General features: G+C 42.3%; 1 protein-coding gene across 1 annotated transcript in view; it reads left to right on the forward strand.

Moving 5' to 3' along the window:
* wdr27 (WD repeat domain 27) overlaps window positions 1-15536 on the forward strand; it is a 173387-nt gene extending 157851 nt beyond the window's left edge. The window contains exon 25 of the mRNA XM_023993602.2: window positions 14044-15536. Coding sequence (XP_023849370.2) covers window positions 14044-14121 — 78 coding nt within the window. The 3' untranslated portion in view covers window positions 14122-15536. The remainder of the gene's footprint in view (window positions 1-14043) is intronic.
* Window positions 15537-18573: the final 3037 nt, after the last annotated feature.

An 18573-nucleotide genomic window follows, 5' to 3' on the forward strand; every position in this document is an offset into this window, starting at 1 on the left:
TGCAGGGACGGAGACTACCATCCTTTTCTTCTTTTTTTACAAATGAGAAACTKATTTGTCTGGGATGGACAAGGGGTAGATCCAACACATAGGGGGCGATGCCCCAGGAAGGTCGATCGCGCAGTCCTCAGGGCGATGAGGTGGCAGAATGGACGCCTTTTTCTTGATGAAGACACTCAGGAACTGGGCATATACAGMTGGGATGTGGGTTGGAATGGCAGACTCCGATCTTTCTATAGAGGTAGCGCGAAAGGGTAGARTGAAGCAGTTCTTAAAACAGGCGGGAMACCATGACAGTAGTTCCCCTTGCCGCCAGGAGGTGGCATTGTCATGAAGGCTAGCCAGGGGTGACCYAGGATGAGGTGAAGACAACAKCATTAACTGAATGACCGAGTGAAGGAGGCCAATCTGAAGGGTGATCCTTTCGGTCATGCGAGTCACAAGACCAGTTCCGAGAGGTTGTCCGTCCAGCGCATTGATCCTAAGGGGAGGATTAACAGGGATTAGTTTGATCCTTAACTGTTGTYCCAATTYTTCGTCAATTACATTTCCTGCAGCCCCGAGTCCTCTAGTCCCTCCACAAACTGAGTGACCCCATTAGCAGAAAGAAGAGCCGGGATCCCAAACTTCCTTTTGATAAGGTAAAAAAAAAAGTAAAGGTGCTTACCCGGGTGGAAGTGGAGGGGTTGTGGTCACCCCGTCGTGGGGTGGCGAATGGGACAGCTATTGAGTAGGTGGTTACTCTCTCCACAATGAGAGGGGCGCGGACGAGTTGCATGGGTTCRGGGCTATTGGACCGTGATGGACGAAAGAAGGGCGTGAAAGACTCGCAGGCCATGGGCGACTATATAGGTCTGCGGTCCACCAGTAGGGTGCCAATGGATATGGACATSCGGATGTATTGGTTTAGGTCCGTTAAATCTCCTCTGCAGGCCAGTTCGGTCTGTAACTCTCGATTAAGACTGTAATGGGAGCTGGTTCACTCCATCCACTGCCGGCAGCCATGGTACGGAACTCAAGGGCATGCTCAGTGGTGGAGATACGGCCCTGTCGCAGCTCACATAACAGGTGTGTGACGACCTGAAACTGAATGGTCGAACACCTCCTTGAAGAGGGTATTGAAACGTGATTCAGAGGACATATCAGAACTTTGAGTGGCCCACAGGGCTGTGACCCAATCCAGAGCTTTGCCTGTGAGTAGGGAGATGACGAAGTCCACCCTGTCTTTGTCAGAGGTGAAGTCAGCGGGTTGAGGGTCTATGTACAGGTTACACTGCATGAGAAATCCTTGACATTTCCCTGGAGAGCCGTCGTATTTATTAGGCATGGATATGGGGGGAGATGAACGAGTGGAGGCTGTGGCACCTGATATCGGTGAAGCAGAAATGTACTGGCGAAGGAGGTCGCAGAGTTCATCAATTCGTTCCTCCTGTCGCGCCAGACGTAGCTGCAGCTCCGCCGAAGTCTGTCATTTTTGGTGAGGTATTCTGTAATGAACACGAGGGGGGACAGAGAGCTGGTTTCAAGTGCAGGGCGCAGCAGGTGTTTATTTCAATGGACCACAGGAGGAGGCAGGTAGCTGGGTCCAGGGGCAGGCAGAAGGTCATACACAGGAGGAGGCAGGTAGCTGGGTCCAGGGGCAGGCAGAAGGTCATACACAGGGGTCCAAAAGGGCAACAGTACAGGCAGGGAAAAGGCTAGTAACGTAGTCCGGGAGATCAGGCAATAGGTAGATAACAGGAAATCGGATAGACTAAAGTACAGGCAGGGAATAGGCAAAAGGCGTCGTTAGTGAGGCAGGCAAAAACTATCATACACGGGAGGAGTAAGTCACAGGGAAACCCAGCGCTCRGAAAGACGTGTGTCAAAACAAACAATACCTCACAGTGATGGGGTACAAAGAACTGAACTAAATAGTGTGTGATAATGACATACAGGTGTGTGAACAGGTGATTAGAAGTCAGGTGATTGGGATCTGGAGAGTGAGCTGCGTTCAGGGGATCTAGGTGTTTGAGGGTGTGAGTTGGAAGCAGACGTTACAGATACAGAATTAATATACCATTTATTTTGGTTTMCCCTCAGGTAGCCTGTTTCTGGTCTCAGGTTCAAGAATGGCTGAAAATGCATAACATTGATCTAAAATTTACCCTAGAAATAGTACTGTTAGGAGATCTGGAGAGACCGCGTCAGTCAATTACTAATATACTAATAGTCTTAGTYGAAGTATTTATCTTCAACTCGCAATCTGTGGATTCTATTCGATTAGATAGATTGAAATTGTATGTTAAACATGACAGCATAGTTGAAAGATATATGGTGCATAGAAATCTGAAGAGGGTGACCAGCAGAGATGGGTGGGATGGGCTGAGGGTTGGGATCTGGAATTTGAGACWAGTGGGAGTGGAGTTGCTGYGCACTGAAGGGCAATGTTTTTACAGCTAATGCCGGTTTGCCTGAGGCTGATGCCGTACAGGTGTTAGTACACATGCATATACACACACTCTCAGTCAAATGTACACATGTGCACATACACAAACGCACACACGTAAATAGTGAAATGCATGCACTCAAACATAATCAGTTGGCCTTGCTGTTATGATTTTAGTTGTCCTTGATGTCTTGTTTTTTGCATTGTTGTTTTCTGTTTTCATTTGTCTTTCTCTTTTGTTCATTTTGTTGGTGGTTGGTGCATTAAGGGGGGTCTTGGGGGTGTGGAATGGAAATATGATTATTATTTATTTATTTATTTTTCTGTGGGGCGGGTCTTGGATGGTTGAGGGGCAGCTTTTGGTGAACTGTGGGGGGATCTTGGAGGGCTGGTGGCCTGGCGGTTGGAAGCTTGGGCCGGTGACTGATGGATCGCTGGTTCAGGTCCCCGTTTTTGACCTTGTGGGAGATCTGTCAACGTGCCCTTGAGCAGGGCGTTGACCCTGGTTGCTTCTGTCTGTCGCTCTGGATGGGAGTCTGTTAGATGACTAATGTGATGTAGTTGTTGAGCGTCTTCACTGCAAGTATATTGTATGTTTTAAATATTCAATAATAAAAAATAAAAAAGTAGATTATGGCGATTCCATCATTCTCTTTTACAATAATGTCTGAGCCAGACAAGGATCTTAACCTCCCTAAGCACAACATTTATCAGAGTTACAGACCAGAGCAGGCTATTCCCTACCGTAGAGCTAGGATCCCAGATGACACACACATCACTGTGGGATGTTCCATACTGTAATATGTGCTAGAGATGAGATGAGGTAGCAGGGAGATGAGATGGGGGAGTTGAAGAGAGGGAACAGGGGAGGATGGAAGAGACACTAAGGTCAAGCAGTCAACCACTCAGCCTCTGTTCCAAGAACACACACACACACACACACACACACACACACACACACACACACACACACAAGACATATACACAGACCACAAAACACACACACAACACACACACACACACAAACACACACACACACACATACACACAGAGACACCTGGGTTTGTCTGCAGGGAGGATTAACCGATCCCAAACCAAGGGGAGGTGATGTGAAATGTATTGTGTGTTGCTATGGGTGATTGATATTCTTGGGCTGCATGCATCCAAATGGCACCTTAGTCCCTATATAGTGCACTACTTTTGACCAGAGCCCTATGGGCCTATTTCCTACATGGTGCACTACTTTTGACAAAAGTTTGGCCGGGTAGGCCGTCATTGTAAATAAGAATTTGTTCTTAATTGACTTGCTGTAAAATAAATGAAAAATAATGAAAGAGATTTGTGATCCTAGATGATATTTATGGAGACATAATACTCTGAATGTAACAATACAGTAGAAAAGGTCCTGGTGTACATTTAACATTTTAGTCATTTAGCAGATGCTCTTATCCAGAGCGACTTACAGGAGCAATTAGGGTTAAGTACTGGCCCAACGCTCATAACTGCTAGACTACCTGGGTTCCTGGGTTCCTATTGAGACAAAACCCATTCATTTATGTCTAAATACGTATGTACTGTATTTCCATTGTCTCACGTCAGATATTTTCAGGAATCAAATTTATGGAAGAGTAATGTCATAACTACTTAACGAGACTACTCAATTGACCATTTGATTTGGCGATCAGTTCTACTCTGTTTGCTAATAGCCAGTATGTAGTGGCCATAGCCAGGATGTAGTAATAAGGATGTAGTTAACCCCTATGATAAGACCAGCCAACCTGAGTACGACGTCTGTCCGTCCATCCTTCAGTCAGTCAGACAGACAGACAGTGTCAGTGTGTAGTTGGAACCTTCTCAGTCAGGGTCCTGTCCTGGGGTAAGCTAGACCATCTGGGGTAAGCTAGACCATCTGGGGTAAGCTAGACCATCTGGGTAAGCTAGACCATCTGTGGTAACTCACTCTGTGGTAAGCTCAACATCTGGGGAAGCTCAACCATCTGGGTAAGCTCAACCATCTGGGGTAAGCTCAACCATCTGTGGTAAGCTCAACCATCTGGGGTAGCTCAACCATCTGGGGTAAAGACCATCTGTGGTAAGCTCAACCATATGGTGGTAAGCTCAACATCTGTGGTAAGCTCAACCATCTGGGTAAGCTCAACCATCTGGGGTAAGCTCAACCATCTGTGGTAAGCTCAACCATCTGGGGTAAGCTCAACCATCTGGGGTAAGCTAGACCATCTGGGGTAAGCTCAACTCATCCTGGGTAAGCTCAACTTGTGGTAGCTCACCATCTGGGTAAGCTCAACCATTGGGGTAAGCTAGACATCTGGGGTAAGCTCAACCATCTGGGGTAAGCTCAACCATCTGTGGTAAGCTCAACCATTGGGTAAGCTAGACCATCTGGGGTAGCTAGACAATCTGGGGTAAGCTAGACCATTTGGGTAGCTAGACCATTGGGTAAGCTAGACATCTGGACTGAAGAGCAATGTTGACCCTGTAACTCTTCCATATGTCAGTCTTCCATATGTCTGTCTGCTCTGGCTGTCTCTGTACTGCCTGGGAATGTAAAAGGCAGCAATCTGCAGTTCAAACAATATCAAATGGGTCACCGATTTGTTTAAATAGCTGAGGGATGCGGCTAGAGAGATAACCACTCTCAAATTCATAGACAGGACTATGGATGCAAGGACTGACCATCCATGTGATCAAAATGATAGTTTTAACCATGTTTTGAAGCTATAAAAAGCTGACGGATGGGGCTGGAGAAATGTAACCATTCTCAAATTCATAGACTATGGATGAAAGGTCCGACGATCCATGAAATCAAAATTATCGTTTTAACCATATGTTGAAGCAATACAGTCTTTGTTTATAATTACATTGTTTACAATCAATCAAAGGACTAAAACAAGCTTATTTTGGGGGGGTTCTGATGGGGCTAGATATTTGAACTAAGCTCATGAGGCATTTATAAGTTATATTCTTCAAGAATCGATGTGTATATCATTCATTTATAAGCCCACTAATGGATGTAGAAACTGTAGATTGCCCATTAAAAGGCCCACCTCAGASAGACATAAAGACATGGAATGCCCTGTACTAAGCGGATGGGGAACAATCAGCAAGTTGATGCAATTACTATGTACTATTATACCTACGGTTGCAAAGGGAGAGTAGAGTATATTACTGGAAACTTTCTAAGTTTACCAGTAAACTACCAGAATTTTGGTATTTTTCAAGGATTTCATGTAATCTATCACAAGACATCTAGTGGCTCTTCAGATTTTTACAGGTGTCTGTAATGATCTCTGACTTTGTGGCCATGTGAAATATATGAAATTATGATTTTAAAATAAAAATGTAAGGACAAAGCTGTAAAACATGATCTGAAATATAAACCATCAATTTAGTGAATACCATTGGTGTTTAATATGAGGGTTTCAGCATGAAATATCCTTTATATATTTTTACACACATGTATTTATTTATTTTACTATGTCAGTATGTTTTTGCTGTAAATGTTTGGTGGCAYTTGTGAAAAACATCAATAGTTGGAAGAGTTGCAGTTAATTGAAAATAATGCCATTGTTCGTTAGATTATTTTGTCAMTATTTCTACAAGAAACTCATGGACAATATGGACACAGATACAGTGGCGTGAAAAAGTTTTTGCCCTCTTTCTGATTTTCTCTATGTTTGCATATTTTTGATACTGAATGTTATTAGAACTTCAATCAAAACCTGATATTAGATKAAGGGAACCTGAGTTTACAAATAACAAAAAYTTGTGGAATGCAGTGTTTGGTTTTCGACAGACATAATGGGACCCATCTCATCCAAAAGGTTGACTGAAGTTTGCAGAAAAAGTACCTGGAAGCACCTGGATGATCATCAAGAATCTTGGAAGAATGTTCTATGGACAGATGAGTCAAAAGTATATATTTTTGGACGACATGGGTCCCATTATGCCTGGCCAAAACCAAACACTTTATTCCACAGTAAGAACCTTATACCGACGGTCATGAATGGTGGTGGTAGTGTGATGGTTTGGGGATGCCTTGCTTCCTCAGGACCTGGACGACTTGCCTTAATAGAAGGAACCATAAATTCTACTCTGTATCAGAGAATTCTACAGGAGAATGTCAGGCCATCTGTCTGTGAGCTGAAGCTGAAGCGCAGCTGGGTCATGAAGCAAGACAATCATGTTGTAGCAAGACTTGAAATGAACAGTTCATATTTGAAAACCCACAAATGTCACTGAGTTAAAGCAGTTCTGCATGGAAGAGTGGGGCAAAATTCCTCTACAGCGACATGAGACTGATCAGCAACTATAGGAAGTGTTTGGTTGGAGTCATTGCAACTGAAGGTGGCACAACCCGTTACTGAGTGGAAGAGTGCAATTGCTTTTTCACACAGGGGCATTGGGTGTTGCAAATCTTTGTTTATGAAATAAATTGGAGTATGTAATTGTTGTGTTATTCGTTGACTCAGGTTCCCTTTATCTAATGTTAGGTTTTGGTTGAAGATCTGATAACATTCTGTATTGAAAATATTTAAAAGTAGGGCCTCCTGAGTGGCGTAGCGGTCTAAGGCACTGCATCGCAGTGCTAGAGGCATCACTACATACCCTGGTTTGATCCAGCGACTTCGGTCGCCAGTTGTACAGCGTTTCCTCCGATACATTGGTGCGGCTGGTTTCCGGGTTAAGTGAGCAGTGCGGATTGGCAGGGTTGTGTTACGGAGGACGCATGGCTCTCAARCTTCACCTCTCCTGAGTCTGTACGGGAGTTGCAGCGATGGGACAAGACTATAACTACCAATTCGATATCARGAAAAAGTACATGTAATTTTATTTTTCAAAAGTAGAGAAAATTAYAAAGGGGCAAATACTTTTTCACAGCACTGTATATAAAATGAATACTATATATGAWTTTTTTTWTTTTTTTTAAGTTATTCAAGTAAAAATGACCAAAGTTCTGATAGATAGCCATAGATTTTCTGTTAATTACCAAAACGACTGAAAATTCTGGTAACTTTGGGAAACTACCGGTTGCTTTGCTACCCTAATTTTATCTACCAACCAATATGTATGAGTGTGTTGTTTTTTTCCTTCAGTCAGGTCATAATTATCATGGCATCAAATCATAAACACACTCCCTAGGAAGCCAACATCATATTTCTCATTACAAGACACGTCTTACATACATGCATGATTATCTGAGTTATTATGATTCACCAAATGTGTACACTTATTGTATTGCATGACTTCATTTAAACTCACACAGCTGAAGTTATAATTATTTTGAGTTCCAGTTGGAACTTAATAGGAGGGTTAGCTAGATTGTTATGGGTATTGGAAGGGTTAGCTCGATGGTTAGGGCTAATAGGAGGGTTAGATAGATGGTTAGGGTTATTTAATAGGAGGGTTAGCTAGATGGTTAGGGCCATTTAAAAAAAGGGTTAGCTACATTACATAGTTAGGGGTAATGGGAGGGTTAGCAATGGTAAGAGATTAATGGCAGGTTAACTAGAAGTTGGGGGTTATTTAAATAGGGAGGAGGGTTAGCGCTAAGAGGTAGGGGCCATTATGTAAAGGAGGATTAGCTATGGATGGGTTAAGAAGATAATGGAGGGTTAAGCTAGAAGTTTGGGGATGAATAGGAAGGTTAAGCTAGATGTAAGGGCCCTTATAGGAGGGTTAAGGCTAGGGGGGAATGGTTTAGGGGCTAATGGGAGGTTGTAGAGGTGGCATTTTAATAGGAGGTGAAGCTAGGATGGGTTAGGCTGAATGGGAGGGTAGCAACTGGATGTTAGGGCATGTAATAGTGAGGGTTAGCTAGATGGTTGAGGTAATTGGGAGGTAGCTAAGAGTTAGGGTAATGGGGAGTAGGGCTAAGATTGACTAGGGGTAAATGGATGGTTTACCTAGAGTATGGTAGGCCCATTAAAGGAGGTTAGCTTAGATGGTTAGGTTAATGAGGAGGGTTAGTAGATGTAGGGGTAATTGGGAGGGTAAGCTAAGATGAACTAGGGGTAAAATGATGTTACTAGGATGGTCTAGGCCATTTAATAGGGGGAGGGTTACTAGATTTGTTAGGAGTTAATGGGGAGGGTTAAAGCTAAGATTAGGTAATTCGGAAGGTTACATATGTTAGGGTTTAAAGGGGGTTAAAGGCTAGAATTTTAGGGTAAATGGGAAGGTTAGCTAAGATTGTTAGTAAATAGGGAGGGGGTAGCTAGATGGTTAGGGTAATAGGGAAGGTTAGGCTAGGATGGTTAGGGTATGGGAGGGTTAACTAGGAGGTTTAGGGTAATGGGAAGGTTTAGCTAAGGATGGTAGTACATAGGAGTTAGCTAGGTTAAGGTTAATGGAGGGGTTAGGCTAGATGGTTAGGGAATAGGAGGTTTAGCTAGAGGATAGGGGTTAATAGGAGGTAGATAGATGGGTAGGGGTAATAAGAGGGAGGTTACCAGAAATGGTGAGGTAAGTGGGAAGGTTAGGCTATATGGTTAGGTTAATGGAGAGTTAGCTAAATGTTAGGGTAAAATAGGGAGGGTTAGGCGGTAATGGTTTAGGGGTAATAGAGGGTTCAAGCTAGAGTGGTGTAGCGGGTTAATAAGGAGGTTAGGATAGGATAGGGGTTAATTATGAAGTTAGCTAAGATGGTTAGGAGTAAATAGGAGGTTGACTAATGTTTAGGGTTAATAGAGGGTTAATAGAATAGGGGTAAATATTTTTGAGGTAAGCTAAGGATAAGGGGATTATGAGGTAGCTAGGAGGTTAGGGGTTAATAAGAGTAAGCTAGATGGTTAGGAAGTAGGGTAAAGATAGGATAGGTTAATATGAGGGTAGGCTAGATGTTAGGGTAAAATAGGGAGGTTTAGGCTAGATGTTTAGGGGAAATAGGAGTTTAAAGAAAGTAGGGTTATATGTTGAAGGTTAGGCAGATTAAGGCGGTTAAAGGAGGTTTAGGCTTAGTTTAGGGGTAATTAGGAGGGGTACTAAGGGTTAGGGTATTTTTAGGTTCAGGCCTCCCTTTCTCACTTTCACACATAAATGGACAGCAAGACTTTGTTCATTTAATGTTTTACTGTGCCAGAAGAAAAGTAAACAAGGAAAATTCTCCTTCATGGGGTCATTTCCCACCGTCCCTAAGGACAAAGGCTATTTTAAGTTTAGGGGAGTTAGGTTAAGTTAGGGTTAGGATAAGGTTTAGGTTAGGGTTAGGTTAGGGAAAAAAATGGAATGGAAATACAATTTAGGTCCCCACCAAGAAATATAGAACAAAAATTGGTTGTGTGTGTTGTTGTTGGTGTGTGGTTGTGTTGGTGGTTGTGTGTGTGTGTGTGTGTTTGTGTGTGTGTGTGTGTGTGTGTGGTGTGTGTGGTGTGTTGTGTGTGTGTGGTGGTGTGTGGTGACGTATCCATGTGTATGTGTACATTGTGGGTTGGGTGGACTGACTTCCTGCAGAGCATTTGAGTGAGAGAAGACACCAACAGACAGTCAGGTGTGTGCAGGGCCTGCTCCAGGCAGAAGCGTCGCTTAGGGCCCTCCTTTAGGGGGCCACCTTTTAAGCATCATAAGGACTTTCATAAGCACTACATAAATGGGTCACAAATCATCTATAACTGTATTTCATGCTCTAATAAATGTGAATAAATACATTGATGGTTATGTCACACACTTATGCCACATTATGAATCTTTATAGCGCATGACATACGGTTATATATGATTTGTGAAGCATCTATGTAGTGCTTATGAAGCCTGTATGAAGATGCACTCCAAATAAAGCAGGACCAGCAGTTTTTCTCTTGTTATGTGAGGAACTGAGAGTCTCTCAATTAGCCATGTCAGCTAGCAATGTTTAGATTGTTAGTTAATCCAGCCAGCTATAAAAATAAAAAAAAACCTGCACAGGGCCCTGACCTCCAGGAGGCCACCATTGATTTTGTTAGTCTTTCTCACTCAGATATCATATTAACATGGCATAAGTCATGGAAAAATGTGTAGAATTGCAGGAAATTAGCTTTAAAACTGCTAAAATTTATTTCCACCACATGATAAAATGGATAGAATTGCAGGAAATTAGCTGTAAAATTGAAGAAAAAAATTCCCTCTGCCTCAAGCCAAAATAATTAGAATAGAATGATTGCTACATTTATTAAAATGATTTGCGGCAAGGTGGGGGGGCCCCCAACCAAATCTTGCATAAGGRCCCCAAAAGGTTAGAGCCAGCCCTGCGTGTGTGTGTCAGTGAACTCTCCTCTCCTAGCGTTCCACACACAGCTGGGTATTGTCCCTGTGTCTCCAGTAAGGAGGATCTGCTACAGCATCAACATCCAAACCAGAAGAGATTAAATAAATAAACCCTGATAGATATAGGGCTAGACAGTGTGTGTGTGTGCGTACGTTTGTGGGCGTGCGCGTGTGTGTGATTAAATAAATAAACCCTGATAGAAACTAGTCAGCCCTACTGGTGTTTGACTCATCTTCATTCCAAACACTTCAGACTCTTCTGACTCTTTCCCAACAGGGGCGTATTCACTCATCAATCGTCAGAAAGTTTAGCTGAAGTGCATGGTTAGGGCTCAGCAGACTACCTGTGTTTGACTGATCTTCTGACTCTTTCCTGTCATATCAGGGTGTTGACTGCATATGGGCCTATTCACTCATTTAGCTGATGTCCTGGTCTCTCGTTGATATCAGACCTGGCTCCAATCATATTTAATATATTTTAAATACTTGTGCTTCAATGAGCTTGCCTGGCACAATGAAGCCAATGGAATAGTTCCTGTCATTTTTTGCACCTGTYCAGATCTTTTGTGTGATGAAATACAGATTATTTTTGGGGTGTATGTTAACCTGAGGTCACAGACTAGCACAGTACAGTGTTGACTAATGTCTCGGAGTGCCATCAATTTCCACAGCTCTCATAAGCCATTATGAATGAGTACCATGAGTCTCACTATGAACCCCAAATGGAAGGTTTATCAGGATGCGTCCCAAATGGCACCGTATTCCCTTTATAGTGCACTACTTTTGACCAGAGCGCTATGGGTCCGGGTCAAAAGTAGTACACTTAATAGGTAATGGAGTGCTGTTGAGGACACAGACTCTCTCACACAGGACAGAATCTCACTATGAACTCTAAATGGAAGGTTTCCCAGGTTGCATTGGAGCCTGTAGATTGGCTGCCGTAGTGGTGAGGTAATGTTGCTCTGGCCTGGGTCACTGGCTGATTGGCCGACAGGGGATAGCTGAGATCATGGTCCCTCCTCTTTGAGAGAGATATGCTGCTGAGGACAAGGGGATACGTGTGTGGGGGAGAGTTGTGTGTGATCTGTGTGCACGTGCATACGTGTGTGTGTGTGTGTGTGTGTGTGCGTGCGTGAGTGTCTACGTCCGTGAATGCGTGTGTCTGTATCCATGAGTGTGTGGGTCAGGCTGCTTGGCTTAATATCTTTTTTACACACAATAACCCATAATGCCAGTGAAAACATATTTTTTTGAAATGTTTCCATGTGAAAATGAAATACAGAAATATCTACTTTACATAAGTATTCACACCCGTTACTCAATACATGTTAGAATCTCCTTTGGCAGCTATTACAGCTTTGCACACCTGGATTGTACAATATTTTTTATATTCTTCAAGCTCTGTCAAGTTGATTGTTGATAATTGCTTGACAGCCATTTTCAAGTCTTGACATAGATGTTCAAGCTGATTTAAGTCAAAACTGTAACTAGGCCACTCAAGAACATTCCATGTCATTTTGCCTGTGCTTAGCTCTATTCCGTTTCTTTTTATCCCCAAAAACTCCCTAGTCCTTGCCAATGACAAGCATACCCATAACATGATGCAGCCACCACCATGCTTGATACTCAGTGATGTGTTGTGTTGGATTTGCCCCAAACATAACGCTTTATATTCAGAACATAAAGTTCATTTCTTTGCCACATTATTTGCAGTTTTACTTTTGTGCCTTGTTGCAAACAGAATGTATGTTTGCAACAAGGCTTCCTACTTTTGTAGTATTGTGGAGTAACTACAATGTTGTTTATCCATCCTCAGTTTTCTCCTATCACAGCCATTAAACTCTGTAAGTGTTTTAAAGTCACCATTGGCGTCATGGTGAAATCCCTGAGCAGTTTCTTTCCTCTTTGGCAACTGAGTTAGTAAGGACACCTGTACCTTTGTAGTGACTGGCTGTATTGATACACCATCCAAAGTGTAATTAATAAATTCACCATACTAAAAGGGGTATTCAATGTCTGCTTTTTTCATTTTTACTCATCTACCAATAGGTGTCCTTTTTTGCGAGGCATTGGAAAACCTCCCAGGTCTTTGTGTTTGAATCTGTGTTTGAAATTCACTGCTCCACTGAGGGACCTTACAGATAATTGTATGTGTGGGGTACAGAGATGAGGTAGTAATTAAAAAATCATGTTAATMATTGCATACAGAGTCCATGCAACTTATGTAGAACTATGTAGAACCTAAAAGGGTTATTCCGCTGTCCGCAAGGAGAACCCTTTAAATAACCCTTTTTGGTTCCAAGTGGAACCCTTTTGGTTCCAGGTAGAAATAACCCTTTTGAGTTCCATGTAGAACCCTTTCCACAGAGGGTAATAAGTTCTACCGGGATCAAAAAAGGCTTATACCTGGAACCAAAAAAGGTTATTCTATGCGGACAGCCGAATAACTTTTTTTCTGAGCATGTAGGTTATAGGATGCTATTTGGGCCACAGTGTGGACAGTTTGATAATTGCTATGAGATATTATAAACCTGGGATTTAACTGCTGCAAAGTTCTTAGTTTAGCTTTGTTGTAGAGATCAGTGCTGTTATGCAATATTGCATGGCTTTCCCCAATTAGAAGTTTGGATCATGCTGAGTTAAATGCAACAGTATGATAGAGGGAATAGCCTACTAGCCTGGTCCCAGATATTTCTCTACTGTCTTTTGTGCTCCTATGGTCGTTGTCATGAGAAAACTGCCAACTGCTACGGTCGTTTTCATGCCAGTTGATATTTATAGGACTTAGCAAGACAGCACAAACAGATCTGGGATCAGACTATAGGATCATGTAGAAAGGCACCCTAAAGAGTTTAGCGTGATAGGTATGGATACTTGCCTGGCTACCCAAACGCCTTGCTCCAGCCAAACGCTACGCCACACCCACAGCGCTAGTTTCTTCTCTTCAACGAGTCTCCATCTGAGTAACTCCCTGACCATTTCTAGAACGCAAACACATTCTAACCGTTCTGATTTGTCCCAGAAACCGATGGATTGGGCCAGAGKCAAAAKACATGGTTAATGCGGCATTTAGAACATTTCGTAGTTGGCTTTGCTACTCTGTTTAGTTACAGATGCAATCGCTAAAGACTTTGTTTTGTACAGAACCCCTCATTTTGACGTCCCCAGAAACGACTTCAACGGTGCCAGTCTCAYACTGAAGMATGTAGCGAACAMACTGTAGAGCAGCGGAAGATCTCAGTTTAAGTCGTCAGGAAAAGGGAATACAGTCAGTCTCTGTTTATAATCACCCTCATGTGATCAGTCAAAGGGTAGCGTGATGATGTCATTCTTATTCTCTGTCTCTCTCCTTCCCAGCTGCTGACCGGGACTCTGGACGGGAGGCTGAGTCTGTTCCGCCCTGGCAACGCCGCCATCAGGGTCGCCCTGTCATGACAACAGGGGCTGGTTCCCATTACGACAGGCAAGCGCATTCAAACATTTGWAAGAAAGCAAATGATATATGAACCCAGGTCTGGACCTGACGATGACGCTTGTGTTATTTACACCATACTGTAATGGGGACCAACGGGCCTCGTTAGCTAGAGAGCTTCCTTTTATCCCATTGGCTGTGATCTCACAGTGAGGCTTTACAGAGGGATGGATGCCAGGGCCTGGAGAGTTACAGCAGCATTACTGAGACCCAGGGGCCACAGTGACATCACCATCTGACTGCACCGCTCAGCAGCCTGCGAGTCTGACACGCAGACGTTACTACATACTAACACACCCATCCACATGTACAGATGTATTTACATTAGAATGGAGACACACACAGACACATACACACACACACACACACACACACACACACACACACACAGACCTAGACAGAAAGAAAAGACTGGTATGTTCAGTACAGTACCATATATCACCTATATCCCAACAGTACAGTAGGTGAAATTTGAATATTCAAGATTAAACTGATTTGAATGCATACAGAATGCTTAACTGTTTTTGTGCTTCTTACTGTCCTTCTCTGTTCCACACTAGCAGTAGCTGTACGATGATTTCTTCCATAGTTCTGGCAATTAGGCCTATTGCTCAGATAACATATTTCTCCCTCCCTCTCCCTGTTGCTGATGGTTTGAACATAKGCTTAGTGTATAAAACGTTAGGAATGTCTTTCCATGACATAGACTTACCAGGTGAATCCAGGTGAAAGATATGATCCCTTATCGATGTCACTTGCAACTCAATATAAGGAAGGTGTTCATAATGTTTGGTATACTCAGTGTATGGGGAATGTACTGTTCTGTACTGTCTGGATGGAACAATATGTATGGTGGAGACAGTCAGGGTACTGTAGACCAGAGGACATCCACTAGTGTTCTTGGCCACTAAGAGGGAACCAATATGGCATCTCAGTTTTTTTATAGACTTTTTAAGGATTAGGCAAAATATCAACAGTCGGGTCTCGGTTCCTGTCAKGCCAAGTTAGTTTCAGTAACTTGTAGGGAAAGGAGAAGTGGTGGTGGAACTCAATATCGATGTGAGGATAACAGTTGAAGAGGTAGGAAACATCTGGGAAGGGAGCCAGAGGGGCCCACCTCAACGAAGCACTAACTGTAGCATTATCTCCCACACACACACATACCCACACACAAAGGTTCTGGACTCAAGCTGGGCCATGACAATCACAACGAAGAGGAACAGACCTAGTTTCTGCCCAGCAACAAAAACTGACTGATTGTTTATCTTAACATACAAGGAGAGGAACTCTGCCTAGTCGAGGGGTGTAAATATATGCTGTGTGACTTGTATGTTATGTTATGCATTCAGTCTGGGTAAATAAATCTAGTCTAAGCTTCCTTTGGTGTCCGACTGGATTTGTACCAGAACTTAGAACCTAACAGAACAGATAGAAAAGTCTAGAAAGTGCTAACCCTGCCCAACTGGCGCTCTTGGCATTTTAACACAAATGCTTAAAGTATTTGAAAGATTTCYAATTGTATTTCAACCCAAGTCTGTTCTCAATGCAATGCATATACTGACTGTTCCTAATCAAGACCTGAACTATCTATGGCACTCAACCCCTTTACTTGGCATGAGGCAGAGTCAGCGTTTACTCTTGATACTCTTTGTTTTCAGTTTTATAGTGAGACAATAACGTACCAGTGTCCATCTTTTCAGACTTTATAGCCATCTGTAGTTCATAGTGAAAATGCCATAATGGGATGACGAGTGATCATATTCATGCTTTTACTTGATGCCCCATGCAAAGACACTCCGGGGTAACACAGTGCTTTATTCATCTGAAGTATCTTTATAAGTATGTTTTGTAAATACAGTTTATAAGTTCTGTAAGGTTCACAAGCATCCTAAACTTGTTATACGCACTCTATCTTGGCTACATCTATAAATACAACATTTACTGGGAATTTACGGGGGAACGGTAAATGGGATGGTTTGGATATTGTTATTGTAAATAGCTTACGGTATGCKGTTGGAAATATATTTAAACAATACAGTAAGTAGTGTCTTAATCATGTTGCTATCACTTTCAAGCACGGAACATGGCCAGTAAACAACATTATACTGGATGTACAGTTGAAGTCGGAAGTTTACATACACCTTAGCCAAATACATTTACACTCAGTTTTTTCACAATTTCTGACATTTAATCATAGTAAAAATTCCCTGTCGTAGTTCAATTAATATCACCACTTGATTTTAAGAATGTGAAATGTCAGAATAATGTAGAGACAATTATTTTATTTCAGCTTTTATTTCTTTCATCACATTCCAGTGGGTCAGAAATGTACATACACTCAATTAAGTATTTGATAGCATTGCCTTTAAATTGTTTAACTTGGGTCAAACGTTTCGGGTAGCTTCCACAAGCTTCCACAATAAGTTGGGTGAACTTTTGGCCCATTCCTCCTGACAAGAGCTGGTGTACTGGGTCAAGTTTGTAGGCCTCTTTGCTCGCACACGCTTTTTAATCTCTAGGAGACAGAACGGTTCTCCTTCCTGAGCGGTATTGACGCTGCGTGGTCCCATGGTGTTTATACTTGCGTACTATTGTTTTGTACAGATGAACGTGGCGATTCAGGTGTTTGGAAAATTGCTCCCAAGGATGAACCAGACTTGTGGATTTTTTTTCTGGGGTCTTGGGACTATTTCTTTTTTGGATTTTCCCCCTTTCTCGACATGATGTCAATACAAAAGAGGCGTTGAGTTTGAAAGGTAGGCCTTGAAAATACATCACGAGATACACTCCAATCTGATCAAATTATGTCACATTAGCCTATCTAGAAGCTTCTAAAACCCGTTACAATAAAAGTAATTTTTGGAATTTTCCAAGCGTTTAAAGGCAACAGTCCAACTTAGTGTAGTGAAACTTCCTGACCCATGGAATTGTGAACAGTGATTATAAGTGAAATAATATGTCCTGTAAACAACTGTTGAAAAAATTACTTGTGATATTCACATAGTAGATGTCCTAACCAACTTGCCAAAACTATAGTTTGTTAACAAGAAATTTGTGGAGTGGTTGAAAAATGAGTTTTAATGACTCCAACCTAAGTGTACGRAAACTTCCGACTTCAACTGTAGCACAGGTAGTCTTTGGCACCTTAATTGGGTAGGACGGGCTTACAGAAGTTGCTGGAATGGAATCAATGGAATGGTATCAAAAACATGGTTTCCATGTGTTTGATACCATTCAATTCTGGTTTCTGTGTGTATGATACCATTTCATTCTGGTTTCCATATGTTTGATCCCTTTCCATTCACTCCATTCCCGTCATTATTATGAGCCATCCTCCCCTCAGCAGCCTCCCGTGGTATGTAGCTAATGTTCWGTTTTATTGTACCTTTTTTGTGAAGAAAATGTTTGTGGTAAATGTAAATTGCAGCTGTTTCTGCTTTGATCTAGAATGCAGTAGCACATTATTTTATAATAGCCCTATAAAATTAACAGGGATTACATAACACATCACTTTGGTTCTTACAGTTTATTTTTCTTTCACCCTTTAAGTACATGGAAAACCAGACGTAAACGTATGTGTCTCAGAGGAATGAAACACTCAAAGTCTGGCTGCCATGAGCCCCCGAACTTCATTATGTTCATGGCCGTTTGGCACATTCTCTTTTTTTACTCTCATGTTTGTCCTCAAAGGCAGTTACACTATGTCAGATAATTATACCAAGATTGAGACATTCAAGTAGATAAATTGCAGTTTTTCATTTTTGGTTCTGGGCACAGAGAGTTTCATACTGCTACTGTCATCTAATTTCTGTTGCCATCCTGCTATATTACTAGCCTAGAGCCAGATCTGTTTGTGATGTCTTGCCTACTCCTATGGTCATTGTCATACCAAGTTTGGCTGCCAAATCCCAAAAGAACAGGAGATGTAGAGAATCGGTTTATAAAAAAAGAAAAAGGTTTTCCACAGCAATTTAGTAAGGGGGGGAAGTAAGGGGSGGCAAATTAAGTCTAAAAAAGGAAGAAGTATGTCTGCAAAAGGACAGCAGCAGAAACTTGAGTGTGCATCTGGAGAGGAAAATGATCTGACTAATATTTAACACAGCATGCCATTTACTGGCAAACACAGAAGGATCGTCTTTAGGTCACTCTCAAAAAGGCTATCTAAAGGCTGTCTTTGCCTTGGTGCATATACCTTTTCCCAAATTCAACATTTGCACAATACCTTGCAGCTGCCAGAACATCCTTCCATTTATTTTTCAAGTTTCTTCATAGCATGAGAACTTGTGAATGAATAGCTCTTCTCTGATTCTCTAGACTTAACTGTTTCGTGTTTCATACACCTGGCTGGCTTGTACAGGTCACACACACACACACACACACACACACACACACACACACACACACACACACACACA

Source organism: Salvelinus sp. IW2-2015, linkage group LG8, assembly GCF_002910315.2.
Source record: "Salvelinus sp. IW2-2015 linkage group LG8, ASM291031v2, whole genome shotgun sequence".
Classification (NCBI taxonomy): domain Eukaryota; kingdom Metazoa; phylum Chordata; class Actinopteri; order Salmoniformes; family Salmonidae; genus Salvelinus; species Salvelinus sp. IW2-2015.